General features: G+C 36.0%; 1 protein-coding gene across 2 annotated transcripts in view; it reads left to right on the top strand.

Annotated features, from left to right (window-relative positions):
* The window catches only part of Snx27 (sorting nexin 27), a 46,300-nt gene that overhangs the window by 15,305 nt on the left and 11,574 nt on the right, over nt 1-19,421 (top strand). For both annotated transcript variants that reach the window (XM_015502915.2, XM_015502916.2), the window contains exons 2-6: nt 515-707; nt 2,462-2,526; nt 5,200-5,304; nt 9,846-9,924; nt 11,508-11,671. In XM_015502915.2, coding sequence (XP_015358401.1) covers nt 515-707; nt 2,462-2,526; nt 5,200-5,304; nt 9,846-9,924; nt 11,508-11,671 — 606 coding nt within the window. The remainder of the gene's footprint in view (nt 1-514; nt 708-2,461; nt 2,527-5,199; nt 5,305-9,845; nt 9,925-11,507; nt 11,672-19,421) is intronic.

The raw sequence follows: 19,421 nt of genomic DNA, 5'->3' as shown, positions 1-19,421 counted from the left end.
GGGGGGGTGAGAGAAAAAAGGAAGGGATTGATGAAAATGGTTGATATGATAGCTTCTATCCACGCTTAAAAATACTATCCATGCTTAAAAATTGATAATTGCCTTTGAAAATGTTTAAGAGTATAATGGAGGTAATTTTATCTTCAAAAATAAGATCATATCCTCCTTGAAGATAGTAGCTCTCTTTTGTACATACAGCTTTTGGCATGTTTATTAAAAATAAGTCTTGTTTTAATTGGCTGGGATTGTGGCTCCGCAGTAGAGCACTTGCCTAGCAAGCATGAGGCACTGGGTTCAATCCTCAGTACCACATAAAATAAAAGGTTATGTGTCCACCTACAGCTAAAAAACAAATATTTAAAAAAAAATGTCTTGTTTTAAAATGGTCTCTAACATAGTCTCTGTTAAGTGCATAGAAATACCACCTAAACAATATCCATTGAGCCTGATATTAGATGATTCTGTGATTTAATTTATAGTAAGTAGGTTTTTCTTTGTTCTTCTGCCTCACCAGGTGTACAATGTTTACATGGCAGGGAGGCAGCTGTGTTCTAAGCGGTACCGGGAGTTTGCCATCCTACACCAGAACCTGAAGAGAGAGTTTGCCAACTTTACATTCCCTCGACTTCCAGGAAAGTGGCCATTCTCATTATCAGAACAGCAGTTAGATGCTCGACGTCGGGGGTTGGAAGAATATCTAGAAAAAGGTAAGCTAGCCTATTAAACTCTACCATCCTGAATAGACATAAGTTCTAGTATAGATAGTGCAACTCCTGTACTGCATGGCTGTTTCTTGAAACTCAGTAGTCAAAGTGAGTCAAGTTTCTGACTATGAGGGTTGAATGATCTGAGCTTTGAAAACTGAAATGTCCAGCACAGTGATTAGTAGCTTGTTTTAATGGCTCATTGAGCCCTTAACAACAGAAAAACAAATAATTTGTTTTTGAAGCATTGATGGTCCTTAATGGACCTTATTTATAGGATCATACTATTTGCCAGCAAACACATAGAAATTGGGAACTAAGTGAGCAGTATTAAGATGTTTTCATTTAAATGATTCTTGTTTCACTAGCATATCTTACATGAAAATGCCTTATTCCTTTTACAAGTATTCATGGGTAGATTTGCTGAAGTAATCCAAAAGTCCCCTTCTAAGCAAGCAGAACTATTGCAAGTTTTTATCTCAGAACTTCCAAGTGATACATTGGGAGTCTATGGATATGAATGTCAAAATATTTGTTTCTCTAGAAAGGCAGAGAAATGACACAGGTCTCCTCAATGAGGTAGTTCACCTTGTGGCTCCAAAACAGAAGAGGCCTTGCCTTGCTACATTATAGAGTTACCTTACTTTCTAGCTGTGCAGTAGGTCTTGCTTTAAAATATTAGTTGAACAGAATAATGGCCATATGTGATGTTTAGTAATTCTGTGTCCTTACGTCCTTGTGTAAGAACTAATTGACCTACTTGAATTTTTTAAAAATTTTGGTAGGGATCCTTATCCCTGAAGAAAAATCATTTCCCCCACAGAAGGTAATGGAACTCCTCATCTGTTTTTAGCTTTTCCTAACATGAACTGGCCTCTCCAACACAGCCCTAGGGAAATGAGAAAGGGTGCATTTTTTTTTTTTTTTAATCAAATGAAGTAAAATCATCAGTGTAATTTACCATCCTCTTGAGAGTGTCAGGAAATTAACTTTCTTAGATTTAGACGATTAGCTATCTACATGCCTGCTTTCTCTCCTCCTTTCCTCCCTTGCTCTCCCACCCTTTTTTCTTCCCTCCCTCCCTTGCTCTTCCTCCCTTTGTGTTTTTTTTTTTTTAAATTATTGTTTTGAAGCTAACGTCAGTGAGGTGAAATGATGTGCTCAGCTTAATACTCAATTAAAAGTTTATTGTTCTCTGACCTGTTCCTAGGCCAAATAGATATTTTTTCTCTAGTGTTTCAGTTTTTTATTTGGTTCATTCTTAATTGACCCTTCTTTTCCACTGCCTGTTTTCCCTCATGTTCTGTTGTTTTGGATATTAATAGGTCATACAAGACTGCACAGTAGATTTACTGTACTTTAATTTTTTCTTTTTTGATATGTTTAATATTTTTAGCAAAACTTTGTATTTTCTATTATTCTTCTGTTCTAGATCATAATTAGGTGAATATATGTTATGCCTTAAAAATCTCATACATCAGGGGGCTGGGGTTGTGGCTCAGTGGCAGAGCACTTGCCTCACACATGTGAGATACTGGGTTCGATCCTCAGCACCACATAAAAATGAATAAACAAAATGAAGATATTGCATCCATCTGTAACTAAAAAAATATTTTTAAAAAAATCTCATACACCAGGGTACATGCTGCCTTCTCATTACTTGTCACTAATGATTTGATTTTAAATCTTGCTATGTTCTTGATCTTATGTTCTTGATTTTGGGGCCTTTTGCTAGATTCTGTCTTTGTTTTCTCCAGTGTGTTCAATACGAGTCATTGGTGAGAGTGACATCATGCAGGAGTTCCTGTCAGAGTCAGATGAGGTAGGTGAATACCCCCTTTAATAATTGTTCTCCTCTTAGCTCCTTAGGGGGAAAAATAAGTCAACGATATCAATTATGGGTTGGATTTCAATAAACTCTCCAAATGACTATTTCTTTTACCTCTTTTCCATACATATCCTGCTTATCTACCCTTTAAGACCTGGTGTCAGGTCTACCTTCTCGTTGAAGCCTTTTTAATGACTCAGGTCATCAATTTTTCATTTCATGAAGAATTTCTGCAGTCAGTACCACTCAGTTATTACCTTCTTGCTATCTCATTCTCTAATTTTTATACATATAATCAGTTTGTCACTTTATATTTTTAGCTTACAAGAGTGTGAGCTACCTGTAGGTAAGAGCTAAATCTTGATCATCTTTATATTACAGTGCCTTACCACAGCATCAAGCATGTTGTAGGTGCCTAATAAATATTAATTGAGTAGAAGAATGAATATGTAATACTAATATATCATTCACTAGTTATTTCATATGTATATGCCTTGTTTTTTTCCAATTAGATCTTGAGTTTCTTCTAGATAAGGGCTTATAATTAAGTACAGTGGTCCCCCTTATCCATGGTTTTGCTTTCTACAGTTTCAGTTACATGTGGTCACCCATGTTCTGAAAATATTAAATATAAAATTCCAGAAACAAACATTTCATATGTTTTAAATTGTGTGCTATTCCCAGTAGCATGATGAAGCCTGTGCCACTGGGATCTGAATCATCCTTTGTCTAGCATATGCACTCTGTATATGCCACCTGTCTATGAGCCACTTAGGAGCTGGGTAAATTATCAGATTGAGTGCCCGGATATCACAGTGCTTATATGCAAGTAATCCTTATTTTATAGGAGTGGTGATGCTAGCAATTCAGATATATCTAAAAGGAGTCATAGAGTGCTTTCTTTAAGTTTGAAAGGTAAAAGTTCTTCACAATAAGAAACATTTTTTAAAAATCATATCCTGAGGTTGCTAAGGTCTAGGGTAAGAATGAATCATCTATCAAAGATATCTATTATGAAGAAGGAAAAGGAAATTTATGCTAACCTGGGCATGGTGGTTCATGCTTTTAATCCCAGCAACTTTGGAGGTGGAGGCAGGAGGATCACAAGTTTCAGCCCAGCCTCAACAACTTAGGGAGACCCTGTATCAAAATAAAAAAATAAAAAGGGCTGGGGATGTGGCTCAGTGGTTATACACTCCTGGATTCAATCCCTGGTAGCAGAAAAAAAGGAAGAAGAAGGAAAATTCATGCTAGTTTTGAGGTGGCAATTCAAACTGCAAAAGGTATGAGCACAATGCATGATAAATGAATAATGAAGAAGGAAAAGGCATTATAGGATTTAGTATTATCCTTCTGTCATCCACTGGGAGTAACGGAGACTACTGTAATTCTTGGGATGTTTTAGGCAATGAATAGTAATTTTTTAAAAAGTGGTGAATGAAGATGGACTGATTGCTAAATAGTTATTTATCTCTAATAAAAATTACAAGGTCAGGACTGGGATTGTGGCTCAGTGGTAGAGTGCTTGCCCTAGCATGCATGAAGCACTGGGTTTGATTCTCAGCACCAAATATAAATAAGTAAATACAATAAAGGTCCATCAAAATCTAATAAAACTACTTTTTTAAAAATTACAAGGTCAAACATTTGTTAAAAGAAACAGATTAGTCATTAAAATCAGTATGAGGTGATTTTATTTTATTTTATTATTATTTCTTAAATTTTTGGTGCTGGGGATCAAACCCAAGGTTTCACACATACTAGGCAAGCACTCTGCCACTGAGCTATACACACACCCCCCGTAAGTATTTCTTTTGAATTAAAGAGAATAAGAATTGTTTACTCTTTGCTAGAAGAAAATTGGGCATTAAACTAGTTCAAAACCAAGTCCCATTTTTCCTTTTAAAAATGTCCCGATTAGGGGCTGGTGTGTGGCTCAGCGGTAGAGCGTTTGCCTTGCACGTGAGAGGCCCTGGGTTCGATCCTCAGCACCACATAAACATAAATAAATAAAATAAAGATATTGTGTTCAACTACAACTAAAAAATTTAAAAATGGGGCTGAAGCTATAGCTCAGTGGTAAAGCGCTCACCTCACATGTGTGAGGCACTGAGTTCAAACCTCAGCACCACATAAAAATAAATAAATATACTGTGTTCATCTACAATGAAAAATATACATAAAAATATTTTTAAAAAATTTTTTTAAATTGTCCCGATTATTTCAGAGTTCAGAAAGGAACTTAGGATAGATACCCTTTGAGCCAGACTATATTCTTAACCCTTAAGACCAGAGAATATTTGCTGGAATTACTGCTTTCAGTTGTTTTCTTTCTCATTTGTGAATTCTGAATGGGTGACAGAAGTGAACCAAAAATCTCATCTGTGTTTGACCTAGACTGCTTCACACAATTGTCTGTTTTGAAATGTGAACACATTGGCTTCAATATGCTTCTTTTTTCCCTTTTCATCTTAAAGGTTAACTTCTGCTGCAGTCTGAAGTCAGTTTTACGACTTGTAAATATATTGACTTTTAAGATGTCATTTTCCCCTTTTTATTGGAACTCACTTCCTCTCCATCACATGTCTGTTGTTTAGCTAACATGTTACAGGGAGAGTGAGGATTTATACTGGGTCATAAATTCTTTCTCTGTGTCTTTTTCTCCAGAACTACAATGGTGTGTCTGATGTAGAGCTGAGAGTAGCATTACCAGATGGAACAACAGTTACCGTCAGAGTTAAAAAGAACAGTACTACAGACCAAGTATATCAGGTAAGTCATACTTGAACACATTGATCTGACATTGGATAGTGTGAAACTAAGAAACATAAATTAAATGAATTAATACATATGAAGTGAATAGAGTATCAGGCACATAATCAGTTTATTAAATTATTGTTATTAATGTAAAAGAATTTTGCCCTCCTTGAAAAAATAGTACGTAAATATCCCAAGTTATAGGAGCTAATGCCCCTCCTCTTTTTGATTTTACTATTCTTTTTACTTATATTAAAATAGAATTGTAAAAATTCTCCATATACTATATTATTTATTTGTTTATTTATTTAGGTGCTGGGGATTGGATCCGTGAGTGCTTTACCACCGAGTTACATCCCTATCTTTTTAGGATTTTTATTTTTTTAATTTGGAGACAAGTCTTGCTAACTTACTGAGGCTGGCCTTGAACTTGTGATCTTCCTACCTCGGCTTCCCCTGTCTGTGGTATTATAGGCATGTGCCACTGGACTTAGCATCCCTATACTCTTTTTAAAAATCCTCCTTCCTTTCTTTTTTTTGCAGTCCTATGGTTTGACCCCAAGGCTTGTGTATACTAGGCAAGTGCTCTACCACTGAGCTACATTCCCAGTTCTCACCACTTACGTTTAATAATTATCAAGATTTTGCCACATTTTTACCATATATCCTTTTTTCCTTTACATTTAAGGGTTCCTAGCAAAATCCATATTATTAGACCTATGTGTACTTCAGTATACATCTAAAAAATATGAACATTCTTCTTACATAAGCACAGCATTATCAGACCTAAAAAATTAGCACCATTTTCTTTCCAAAGTCAGATTTTTCTATTTATCTGAAGTGAATATTTATAGTTCGTTTGTTAAAAATCTGGATCTAAACAAGGTTCTTATATCACATTTGATATACATGTTTGTTTGGTTTTCTAATATAGAGCAGTCCCCTTGGCCTCCCCAACCTTTTTCACACCATTATTTTATTGCAGAAATTGGGTCAGTGTCCTGTGGAATGTTCCACATTCTGAATTCATCTGTTTGTTTCCTAGTGGTGTCATTTAATATGTCCTTCTTTCTGCCTATATTTTCTATAAATGAGTTTTGTTCTAGTGGCTTGATTAGTTTCAGGTTCTGTATTTTTGGTACAAATACCATAATTAGTGTAATATATTATCATTACTTCACAACAGGCAGTACACAATATGTGGTTATTCCACTTTTAGTAGTAACAAGAATAATCAGTAGGTTTAGTGGTAATCTGATTTTTCCATTGTAAAATTGCCCATTGTTCTTTTATCAAATGAGTGAGTCCAGAATTATTGCCTTAACCAATGATTTCATAAAGGTTGCATAGTTCTGGTTTTCTAATTATCTCATTTCTTTATATAGCCAAAGTTCTTTTTTTGTTTGGTTGGTTTTTGGTTTTTGGTACCAGGGATTGAACTCAGGGGCATTCCACTACTAAGCCATATTCCTAGCCCTATTTTGTATTTTATTTAGCGGCAGGTCTCACTGAGTTGCTTAGTAGCCTCGATTTTGCTAAGGCTGGCTTTGAACTCACGATCCTCCTGTCTCAGCCTCTGGAGCCCCTGGGATTGCAGGTGTGCACCACCACTCTAGGTCACCAAAGTTCTTTGTACATATCTTTTTATTAGCAACTAAGGTTGTTTAGTTATCCTAAATGCAGTTTGTGGGAAAGGATAAATATTTAATTCTTTTCTTTTATTGACAATTTTCAGTGTAAAGAATTGGGACCCTACTTGATTCCAATGATGTCCAATGAGATGATTGTTACATTTTATTTTATTATTTTATTATTATGATTATTTTATTTGTTCTAATTAGTTATACATGACAGTAGAATGCACTTTGATGGATACATCAATGTACATAGGGTAGTAATGTCTCATTCTTTCTACTATGCTTCCTACTCCTATACCCCCTCCCCCTCTTTATTCCCCTCTACTTAATCTAAAGTAACTCTATTCTTCCCTAGCTTCCTCTTTATTGTGAATTAGCATCCGCATTTTTGCATTTAATTTTTTAAAATATTTTTAGTTGTAGATGGACACAACACAATACCTTTATGTTATTTTTATGTGGTTCTGAGTATCAAACCCAGTGCCTCATGTGTGTCAGGCCAGCACTCTATCACTGAGCCACAGCCTAGCCCCACATTTTATTTTTTAATGTCATGTAGGTTTTTAAATTAGCTGTGATTTAATCATGTATTATTTTTTTGATGCTCCTCTGGGTTGTTGTTGTTGTTGTTGTTGTTTGTTTTGGTACCAGGGATTGAATTCAGGGGTGCTTAACCACTGAGTCACATCCCCAGTCCTTTTTTGTATTTTATTTAGAGACAGGGTCTCACTAAATTGCTGAGATCCTTGCTAGTAAATATAGCTTTGAACTTTGGATACTCCTGCCTCAGTCTCCCAAGCTGCTGGGATTACAGGCTCAGGCACCGTGCCTGGCAAACGAGTCCATTTTTGGCCAGTGGATGTTCCTTCATACCTGCAACTGTTTATTCTTGATGCAGTCCATTAATTTATGATGTCATTCTTCCTTTTTTTGGTATAACAAGATATTCTGTGCTCATCTTCGTACATTTCTTACCCTAGATCTATAATAAGTCATTTCTCTAAGGAATCTTGGTTCTTTTTAGTGAGAAATGGTATTTAAAGATCATATGCTGGGTATAATCCTTGCTTGTAGGCCTTTTGTATGCCTTTAGACCTAACTATCAGGATTTTCAGTGAGACAAGCAGGTTTCTGGGTATCTGTGCTTATTTCTCCTTTATAGCAAACAAAAATATATTTTTCTCATACATTTATTCATCTATTGTATATCATGACAAAGGACAAATGTAGAATATATAAAAATAAAAATAGGCAATTTTGAAAATTATACAATGATGGAGTAATTGCCAAGAAAATGCTTCTTTGTTTTCTTTCTTTGCGTTTCTCAATTTTTTAAGCCTAGGTTTTATATATATATATATATATTTTTTTTTTTTTTTTTCTTAATTTGATATATTTGTTATGCATGACAGTAGAATGCATTATGATACATCATACATAAATGGAGTATAACTACTCATTTGTCTGGTTGTACATGATGTAGAGTTACACAGGTAATGTAATCATGTATACACATAGGCTAATAATGTCTGATTCGTTCTATTATCATTTCTACCCCCATGCCCCCTCCTGTCCCTTCACTCCCCTTTGTTTCATGCCCTAAACATTACCTCTGTCCCACCCCCGCCCCACCCCCATTGTGGATTAGTGTCCACATATCAGAAAATATTTAGGCCTAGGTTTTTTGGGGTTTTTTTTAAATACTTTTTCTCCTGTGCTAGTACTGAGACTTTTAGCTAGAAGATATTTTCTAAACCTTGAGTGCATTTCGGTTTCTATTCAGTTCAGTACAAAATGGTATTTTAATTCCCAGTTCCCATAACACATCAGTGATGAACTTAGGCTTGATATTCGAACAGATAGGAGAAGAAGGGATATAATTATCTTTGCTTTACTGGGGTACTAATAGTCAGCAGTTTTATCTTGTTAAGTTAATACCTTATTTATATCAGGATTGATCTTTTTTTTTTTTTTTTAATTTGTTTTTACTTTTTTTTTTTTTAAGAGAGAGGAGAGAGAGAGAGAGAGAATTTTAATATTTATTTTTTAGTTATCGGCGGATACAACATCTTTGTTTTGTATGTGGTGCTGAGGATCGAACCTGGGCCGCACGCATGCCAGGCGAGCGTGCTACCACTTAAGCCACATCCCCAGCCCTCAGGATTGATCTTAAAAAGGGATTTTGTTACTATTTATTTTTTGCTTTGTTGTTTGTATGTAATTTCAATTTTCATTTATTGCACATGGAATCTTTGGATTTATTTTTTGTCATGTTAAGACCTTAGTTCCTGGAGAGAAGGACTGATCATTGTTTAATATGCCTCTTGTCACAATATTTTTTATTTGTATGTACTTACCAAGTACATCTCTTATAAGATATTTAAGAAGATCTTTGTGTAATATTTCATAGGAAAACTGATATAACAAAAAAAAAAACCTGTTACTAGCTTGTATTGGAAAGGAGAAACTCAGATCACAACTGGGTTGAATAAAGGAATTTTTTTTCCTTTTCTTGATATATCTGTATACATGTGTGCATGTACACTTACAGAGGATAGCTCTGCCTGGGCATGGTGGTACAGGCATACACTATACTCCCAGCAACTCAGGAGGCTGAGGCAGGAGGATCACAAGTTCAAGACCAGCCTCAGCAACTTAGTGAGATTCTCAGCAACTTAATGGGATGCTATTTCTAAATAAATAAATGAATGAATAAATAAATAAATGGGGGGGGGCTAGGGATATAGCTTAGTGTAAAATAAGTACAAAATAAAAAATAGTACAAAATAAAAAGATAACTCTGAACCAGATAGTTTTTATGAAACCAAAATGAGCTGCCCTCTCCCCACTCCCCTCTTCACATGCGTTCATTGTCTGATTTAGTTTTCCTGAAACTATTCTCTCCTGCTTAAACTTCAGGCTATTGCAGCAAAGGTTGGCATGGACAGTACGACAGTGAATTACTTTGCCTTATTTGAAGTGATCAATCATTCCTTTGGTAAGTGCTAGTGGCTGATATTGTTTTATTTGGGTATTTTAGTCTAATACCATTGGATAGAAAATAGCTTGAAGACAAGCGAGATCCCACTCATCAGAACTATCTACAATAACCAGACCAGGCCAATCTTGTTAGTTCTGGTCATAAAGATGCATGATTGCTGTTGATTCTTCTGCCTCTGTTGTCAGTACAAAAAGGTTTTTACACTTTCATGAGGTTCTTCTAAATCAGAGGTTCAAAATTCATATATTCTAATGAAATAGCTTTAAAAAGGGGAAGTTCTCTTTAACCACATGTGGTTTCAATATACTTTATGTTTTTTGTAAAGATTTTTAAGAATAGTTTTTTGTTTTCAGAAGTTAGAGATTCATTGATTAAAAGCCTTTGTTTTAATGCTTATGTTTAAGTTTCTGTGTGAATAAATTTCCTCTTCCTAGAAAGTTATATTGCATAATGGCAGGAATTTTTTATTTTATAAAAGTTGGGATGGTGGTCACATGGGATTGCATCGAGACTACACAGAAGAGGGTGTGTGAGGACTTGCTCTGAAAGACATGGATTTTTTTACACTTCATGGATCTTTTCCACATCCTACACAGGGTTAAGACTAGAAATATCAGGCCTTCCTCATCCCAGGAGAAGGGGTGATAAATATGGGGAGCCTTGCCATCCCTGGTCAAGGTAGAGCAACTTTGGTTCCTCCAAAGCAGTCGTGTCCCTATTATTACTTGTCTTCCCAACTCTCAACAGCCTAACTAGGAAGTTGTAAATTATGTTACAAAATAATACTAGGATATCTAGGATGCTAGAGTACCAAAATACTTGGATTCTAATCTTATCCCTTTGTTAGCTTGAGGTTTCACTTTGTATAAAATGAGAAATATTAAATCTGTCTTTCACAATGTTTTAAAGCCAAATAGACATCAAGAATATGTCTATTTGGCTTTAAAACATCTATTTATTTATTTGTTTGTTTATTTATATGTGGTACTGAAGATTGAACCCAGGGCCTCACACATGCCAGGCAACTGCTCTACCACTGAGCAACAACCCCAGCCCCAAGTGGTGGTGTTTTATCCTGCTGTGCACTGTTAGGGAGAAGTAATATTATACAGAACACACTTTTTTCTGTGATGGAAGCCTTAGGGTTTCAGGGATGGGGTGGGATGGGAAGAGCTTTTCAGGTCTTAATAAAAAGTTCGTTGAGAATGGCCACAGGAGAGTTTGTGAGTGCCCATAGTTGGGTAAGAGGAGAGGCTTGCTCTGAAGATGTTCAGATAATGGATCAGGTATTTTAACTCAGTTTGGAGTTCATGCTGTCCACAGAGTCATCATGTTAACTGAAGGAGCCTCCATTCAAGTGATAAATTTCAGTCAGTTTGAGGCTTGATTGGTCATAGTTACAGTTAGCAGGGATATGTTTAGCTAAATACATGGTTATTTTGTGTTCCCATGGCAGAGCTCCTTGGTGAAATTGAGCTGATGCTTTGGTCAGTGATAACATACCATTCTTGATCTGCCTGGCATAGTTCATACTAGGAAAATTCCTTATATCAGCTTTCTTTGTTTTGTCTTTTCTTCAGTACGTAAGCTGGCTCCCAATGAGTTTCCTCATAAACTCTACGTCCAAAATTATACATCCGCTGTGCCAGGCACCTGCCTGACTATTCGAAAGTGGCTTTTTACAACAGAAGAAGAAATCCTCTTAAATGACAATGACCTTGCTGTTACCTATTTCTTTCATCAGGTGGGTGAATTGATCTTCCTGAAAATCCTGGTTTCTTTTTCTGTTTGTTATAGTTGGTAATTTGCCAATTCATTGTGAATCCTTGGGTAAGCCACTTTGTTCCTGGGTCTGAGTTATATTTATAAAATTTCTATCCTATTTTACAAAAGATGTCATAAGTTTTAGAGGTAAAATAATTTTTAAACAACAGGAAATGAGCATTATGGCTGGGTGTCTGTTCAGAATTCTTTTTTTTTTTTAAGATAGAAGAGAGAGAATTTTTTAATATTTATTTTTCAGTTTTCGGTGGACACAACATCTTTATTTTATTTTTATGTGGTGCTGAGGATCGAACCCAGTGCCCTGCGCATGCTAGGCGAGCGTGTTACCGCTTGAGCCACATCTCCAGCCCTGTTCAGAATTTTTTTCATCAATATTATATATACTGTGTGGGAAAAATAAACTACTTGTTTCCCTCTTCTCTCATCCCATAGTCAGTATAGGAATAGGGATTGCTTCCCTCTAGCAAGCAAGCAATTTTACAGTGGATACCAGCTGGGCATTGTTAAATTTAACTCAGTTTTAAGGCTGTCTACCTGGAGATAATATCAGGATCCCAAAGGTCATGGCCTCAGTTCCAGGTCTGCCCTCACTTTTGACCCAGTTACAAATCCTGGCCTCTGAACCAACTACAAGTAGGTGGTCATCCACCTTCTCAAGTTTGATTAATTTGCTAGAGCAGCTCACAGAACTCAGGGAAACACTTTACTTAACATTTACTGGCTTATTATAAAGAAATTTTAAAGGCTACAAGTAAGCATAAAATGAGAGACATATAGAGACATACAGGGCAAGGTCTGGAAAGGTCTGGAAAGGTGTGGAGTGCAGAAGCTTCCATCTTCCTGTCCCCTCCTGGCACATGGATATGTTCTGTTTACCTCCCTATGAATCTCCATGTATTCAGTAGTCCAGAAGCTCCCAGAACCCTCTCCTTTGGGCTTTTGTGGTGACTTTTATTACATGGGCATAATTGAAGTATAGACAACCATGTCAAAATGGAATTGGACAAAAATACTACAATCTAATGCTAATAGACCAAGAGGGAATACCCGGCAAGGCTTGTTTGTTCAGATTCTTCTTGGCCTCTCTGTGCAGCATTCCTTCCTGATGGACTCCATCTGAAATGGGGATCTTATTATCAGAGAATTTTTTTTTTTTAATTTTTAAATTTTGGGACAGGGTCTCACTAAGTCGCTGAGGCTGGCCTTGAACTTGGAATCCTCTTTCTTCACCCTCCTAAGCTGGTGGGATGATAGGATTGTAGGTATGTATCACTGCTCCTGGCTTGAGAATTTCCTTATGGCCAACTCTGACACAGAAAAACCAAGGAATTATATTACTTCTACTCAATTTTTCAGATCATGCAGTATATCTTAATTTTCTACCATCAAAGATGAGATACTTGTTTTCTTCCTCCCCCATTTCCATTCTCATTACATACCCATATGACTAGAAGATAAATCTGAGAAAGTTCTGGAAAAAATAGAACAAGAAAACAAATTAAAAATGTGAGAGATAAGATATTGAAACAATGGGTCAGAACAAGAAGTCCCTTATCAGAATATTAAGAGTTCCAAAAGGAGAGACAAAAAAATAAAAATTAGATATTATCAATATAACAATTCAAAAAACCAGATCAGAAAAGACACAAATTTCCCATACAGGACTCAACATAATAAATGAAAATAAATCCACAGCACTCAACATAATAAATGAAAATAAATCCACAGCAAGCCTTGTGTTTGTGAAATTTAAGACTAATGGATTTTGGATTTTTTTAAATTAAATTTTATTTTTTTGGTACCAGGGATTGAACCCAGGGGCACCCAGCCACTGAGCCACATCCCCAGCCCTATTTTTGTATTTTATTTAAGACAGGGTCTCACTGAGTTGCTTAGCACCTTGCCATTTGCTGAGGCTGGCTTTGAACTCGAGATCCTCCTGACTCAGCCTCCTGAGCTGCTGGGATTACAGGCCGGTGCCACTGTGCCCAGCAAGACTGATGGAGACAAAAAAAAAAAAAAAATTATATAGGCTTCTGAAAAGAAAAGAAAAAGTCACATAATGACCAGGGTACAGTAGTCAGTGGCAGAGTGCTTGTCTTATGCAAAGCCCAGGATTCAGTCCCTAGGACTGAAAAGAAAAAAAAGCCACACAAAATGGTACAGTAATAAGAACATCCCCACCTCTAGCCCGCCGCCGGCTCTCAGTATTGGACTTCACACATGCTCGGCATGCACTTACTCTACCACCAATTAATTACAAGAACACAGAAAATTAAGCAAATGAAGAAGGAGGATAAAATTAGCTGAGGAAAAGCAAAATGTTATAAAAGAGATGAAAACTAAAAATAGTATCTATTATGTGACTTTGCTATAAATTTCATAATTATTAGAGCAATAATCATAAACACTGAATATTATCTAACAGATATTATAATTTGACTCTACTATGGGGATGAGAAAGATGAAAAGGATACAGGTATGTGGTGGGAATGAAAGAGGAAAAAGCTAGTGTGAAAAATTAAGAGATGCTGCATACACAGATAGTCTATATTTTGGATTTTCTGTTGATTTCTGCTTTTATTTTTGACTCAACATCCCCTATTTTTTTCCCCAAGTTTTTTTTTTTTTGTACCAGGGATTGAACCCAGGGGCACTTAACCATTGAGCCACGTCCCTAGCCCTTTTTTAAAATAATTTTTAATTTTGAGTCAGGGTCTTGCTAAGTTGCTGAGTGCCTCATTAAATTGCTGAGGCTGGCCTTGAACTTTCAATCCTCCTGCCTCAGCATCCTGAGCCACTGGGATTACAGGCATGTGCCACTGCACCCATCCTAGGTCAGTTTTTGAGGTTGGTGCTTGACACACTTCTGAAAGGAAGTCTAGAGGGGTTTTAGAAATGTCTACCATGTTTGCAGGAGCACTCTTAGCACCAAAAGCTCCCCATTTTGGTTATTATTTATTTGTGTGATACTATGATACTATTGTGTGATAATATTTCATAAAGCTAAGCCTTCTGTATTAATCAGCTTCATGTTACTATAACAGAATACCTGAGGTGATTAATTTAAAGAGAAGAGATTCATTTTGGATTACAATTCTGGAGGTTTCAGTCCAAGATTGGATAGCCTCATTGCTGTGGGCTTCTGGCCAGGACAGCATCTCATAGCAGGAGTGCATGATGGAACAAATTGCTTGTCATGAACCATGAAGCATTTAGAGAAAGGAAGAGACTGCGGTCCTAAAGTACCATTTGAGAGCAAGTCCTCAATGACCTATGCCCCATCTCCCAAAGGTTCCTCCGTCTCCTAATAGTGCCACCCAGGGGACCAAGCCTTTAGCACAGGCCTTTGGGGAACATTCAACATCCATCTACATATAGCACCCTCCTCTTTTAAAACACTCAGTAGTCTTGCCCATTTTACTTGTGATTTACCAAATGATTTTTATCCCATTTTGTAATACCTTATAAGATACCCTGTAACTATTCCAGTTGGAATTTTGTTAAATTTATAGTTTCCCCAAATAATTACTGTTTTTATTAAATGCAATACTCCCAACTAAATACATAAGATTTCTATTTTATTCAACTCCTCTTTCCTCAAATAAAGTTCTATAGTTTTGTTTCACATGTGATTTAAACTAATTCTCCAAATTTTTACATTTTTTTTGCTATTATGAGTGGAATTTTTTTCATTGTTGGAGTGAAAAAGTCATTAGCTTGGAGTCAGAATATTTGTTTCAATGTAAGCTTTACATTGAGTAAATCCCTAGCAGAGCCTTGATGAAGTCTGTTTTCTGGTGTATTAGAGAGGAATAATAGTGTTTCACAGCTGTTTTTATTAAGTGAGTATTAGAATTTAGATGAAGCCGAGCATATGAAATTGCTTTATGAATTATAAACCTGTAAGACAAAAGTATAATTTAGGGATATAAAAAAGCTATTGCTGTTGTAGCAGTATCTCATACCAGCAGCTTTTTAGAACTCTTCTTATTGCCCCAAATTATTTCACAGCTTTATTGAAGTAATTGATATACAGTAGGCTATGCATATTTAAGATATACGGTTTGATTTTATTTAACTTTATTAAATATATATGTAAATATATGTAATTTTATTTATTTATTTGCTTATGTCTGTGTGTGTGCTCATAGTGCTGGAGTTCACACCTGTGGCCTTGCACATGCTAGACAAGTATTCTACCACTGAGCCACATTCCCAGTTCCTCTTAACCATTTTTAAGCATGTAGTTCATTGGTGTTAAGTATATTAATATTGTTGTACAACAGATCTCCAGAACCTTTTCATCTTGCAAAAGTGACACTATCTGCCCATTAGATAACAATTTCTCATTTCCTTTTCTCTGCCACCCTTGATAACTACCTTTCTTCTATCTCAATGAATTAGACTACTTTAGATACCTCACTCATGTAAGTGGAATGAGAGTTTTTGTCTTTTTTGAGGACTGGGTTATTTCACTTAGCAAAATATACTTAAGGTACATATATGACAGATTTTCTTTCCTTTTTTAAGGCTCACTAATAATATATGGTATGTATACACTGCATTTTATTTTTTCGTTCATTTGTAGATGGACATGCAATTTACTTCCACACCTCTTGGTAGGTGTGGATAATGCTGTTTGAACATGAGGTTCAGATATATCCCTTTGAGATACCTTTTTTTAAAATACCTAGAAGTGGGGCTGGAGTTGTGGCTCAGTGGTAGAGTGCTCGCCTAGCACCTGTGGGGCCCTGGGTTCAATCCTCAGCACCACATAATAAATAAATAAATAAATTGAAGGTATTTTGTCCAACTACAACTAAATAAAATAAAATAAAATACCTAGAAGTGGCTTTACTGAATTATATAGTGATTCTATTTTTAATTTTTGAGGAATTACTATACTGTTTTCCATAGTGATTGCTTCATTTCATATTTCTGCTGACATTGTACAGGGCTCAAATGATATTTTGATTGTATCTTTTAGAAAGTAATATTCATTTTCCCTTAATAAGTTTTAGTAATTTTTGAATTATATTTTTTTTTGGGGGGGTACCAGCAATTGAACTCCGGGACACTCAACCACTGAGCCACATCCCCAGCCCTGCCTTATTTTTTTTTGTTTTGTTTTACAGACAGGGTCTCACTGAGTTGCTTAGTGCCTCGCTTTTGCTGAGGCTGGCTTTGAACTCCAGGTCTTCCTGCCTCAGCCTCCTGAGCTGCTGGTTACAGGCGTGTACCACTGTGCCTGGCCTTTGTGTTATTATTTTGATGATAGGAATGAATATCTAATGTGTTTCTAAAGTGTTATAGATTATAAGATACACCAATATTTTATGTATTGCTAAGAAAGAAAAAAGCTGCCAATTAAATCGACACAAATTCTAGATAAACCTGGTAGATCATATACACATTTAAGCTGTTCCTTCCTGAAATTTACTAAAAGAACAGTAATGGGATTATCAAAGGGCATAAACCTGCAAGGACAAAGAGAACAGGAGAGGACACCATAGCAGATGATAACTGTCTGCAATTTGTAGGAAATATTTGAATGACTCTAGAGAAGTTTTGGTGTTTGGTGTTGGTTATAGGGGTTGCAGAACTGGTTACTGTTTGTAAGTGGTTGACAAGAAGTGGATATTGTTTGTAAATAGAAAGTTACAAACAAAAACATGAAGCAGTTTAATGTCAGAGAAAGCAAAACAAATACACACACACAAGAAAGGAAGGCAGAGTACAGCAGTGCCTTAGCTTGAGTGCTGTTCACACGCTCACAGTAATGTAGAGAATTGATTAAATTTTTATTGAGAGGTTGAGGGAAGAGGAAGAGGGAGTATTTGGGTGTTATATGAGAGCTAGAGCTCAATGTGTATGACACAGCAAATCAACAGTGTCTAAAATCAGTAAGTCAGAAATTATTAGTGTAAGCATGACATTTAGAATTATTGAAGGATGATCATAAAAACTGCTTAAGGTGCTTAAAAGTAGCTGCCATTATGGAATGAAGCTCTGGATCAGGAGACTGCTCTTTTTATTAGGAGCCTTTTAGTAATAGTTTTAAATTATGTGTACTAAAAAAATTTTTTTTAGATGTTGATGAACATTTATTTTATTCATTATGTGGTCCTAAGAATCGAACCCAGGGTCTCACACATGCTAGGCAAGAGCTTTACCACTGAGCCACAACTCCAGCCCCAAATTATGTGCATCTTTTACTTAAATTTTTTTTTTTAATTAAGAAGAAAAGGAGTCTAGTGTGGTGCTATTTATATTTTCCACTCAGGGATAGTCCAGCAATATAATCTTGATTCGAAATGAAAAAGGAGAGAACATTTTACTGCCTCATGTGAAATAGAGCTCATTCAGTGTAGCTAAATGGAATTGATAATTGCTCTGACCCACCTCTGCCCTGGGAAATATTTATCAAATAAGTACTACTATGAGACAGACACCACTCTAGGTATTGGGATCTGAATAAAATAGAAACAAGTATTTTTATTTGGTCATCAGAAAAAGTTGGAAAGCCTTTTCCCTTAGCTAAATAACACTTTAAGTTATAGTCTACCTATGGTATTCTCAGGGATTGGTTTCAGGACTCACTTTTCACCCCCATGGATTCCAAAATCTGAGATGCTCAAGTCCCTTCTGAAAAATAGCATAGTATGTTCATGTAGCCTATCACGTCCTTCTGCATGCTTTAAATCATCTCTAGATGAGAACTAATACAATTTAAGTGCTAAGATTAAATTGTATTAGTTCTCATCTGTATTGTTTAGGGAATAATGCCAAGAAAACTCACCTATACATGTTCAGTACAGGCACGGTTTTGGGGGAATATTTTCTATCTGTGATTGGTTGAATCTGCACATGCTAAACCCAAAAACATGGATGGAAACTGGATAAACCAGCATTTGTTTATTTGCCCTCTTTACTTCTGCCCCAGCTTTTATTTAAATTTGGCCAGGAACAGCACAACCTTGTGATGATAAATAGCAAATGTTCGGGTTCTTTAGGACATTGCATAGCATTTCTTATTCAGCATCCCCTCTGTACTTATGATCTTCTGTGCTCAAGTGAGCCCCACTTGTATGGCCAAGTTTAGGGAGAGTCTGGCATAATCTTTCTACTAAACAGTTCCTGGCAGGATGTTCATATCCTTGTGTGGTTCTTAGAGCAAAAAGATACTAATACCATTGATACTAATATTGATTATATACTTTTAAACATTCTTAACATCTATTATTTCATTTTATTGTCTTTGAAGAGATGAGCATTATTCATGTTTTACAGATTGAGAGTTTAAATGACTTTCCCAAGTACATATTGGTAGTTGACAGAGGTAAAGGTTGAACTAGTGTCTTGATTTGGTCCTGAACTCATTTTACTGTCCAACTCTTTTCCCTTAAGACTATGGGAAATAATTCCTACCTTAAGTACCACAGCATCTTTGATCTCACTTTGATTCTCTCCTCAGCTTAATTCATTTGGCACTCAGACAAAAATCTGTCTTTCTTAAAAAAAAAAAAAAAAATCCACAAATTTTTGCCAGGTGTGGTGGCACATGTTTATAATCCCAGTTACTTATTGCATGGAAATGGAAGGAGACCCTCATTGTTATACAAAATTACATATAAGAGGATGTGAGGGGAAAGGGGGAAAAAAAGAGAAATGAATTACAGTAGATGGGGTAGAGAGAGAAGAGGGGA

Source organism: Marmota marmota, unplaced genomic scaffold (genome assembly GCF_001458135.2).
Source record: "Marmota marmota marmota unplaced genomic scaffold, marMar, whole genome shotgun sequence".
NCBI lineage: Eukaryota > Metazoa > Chordata > Mammalia > Rodentia > Sciuridae > Marmota > Marmota marmota.
This window is presented reverse-complemented; position numbering and strand designations above follow the sequence as displayed.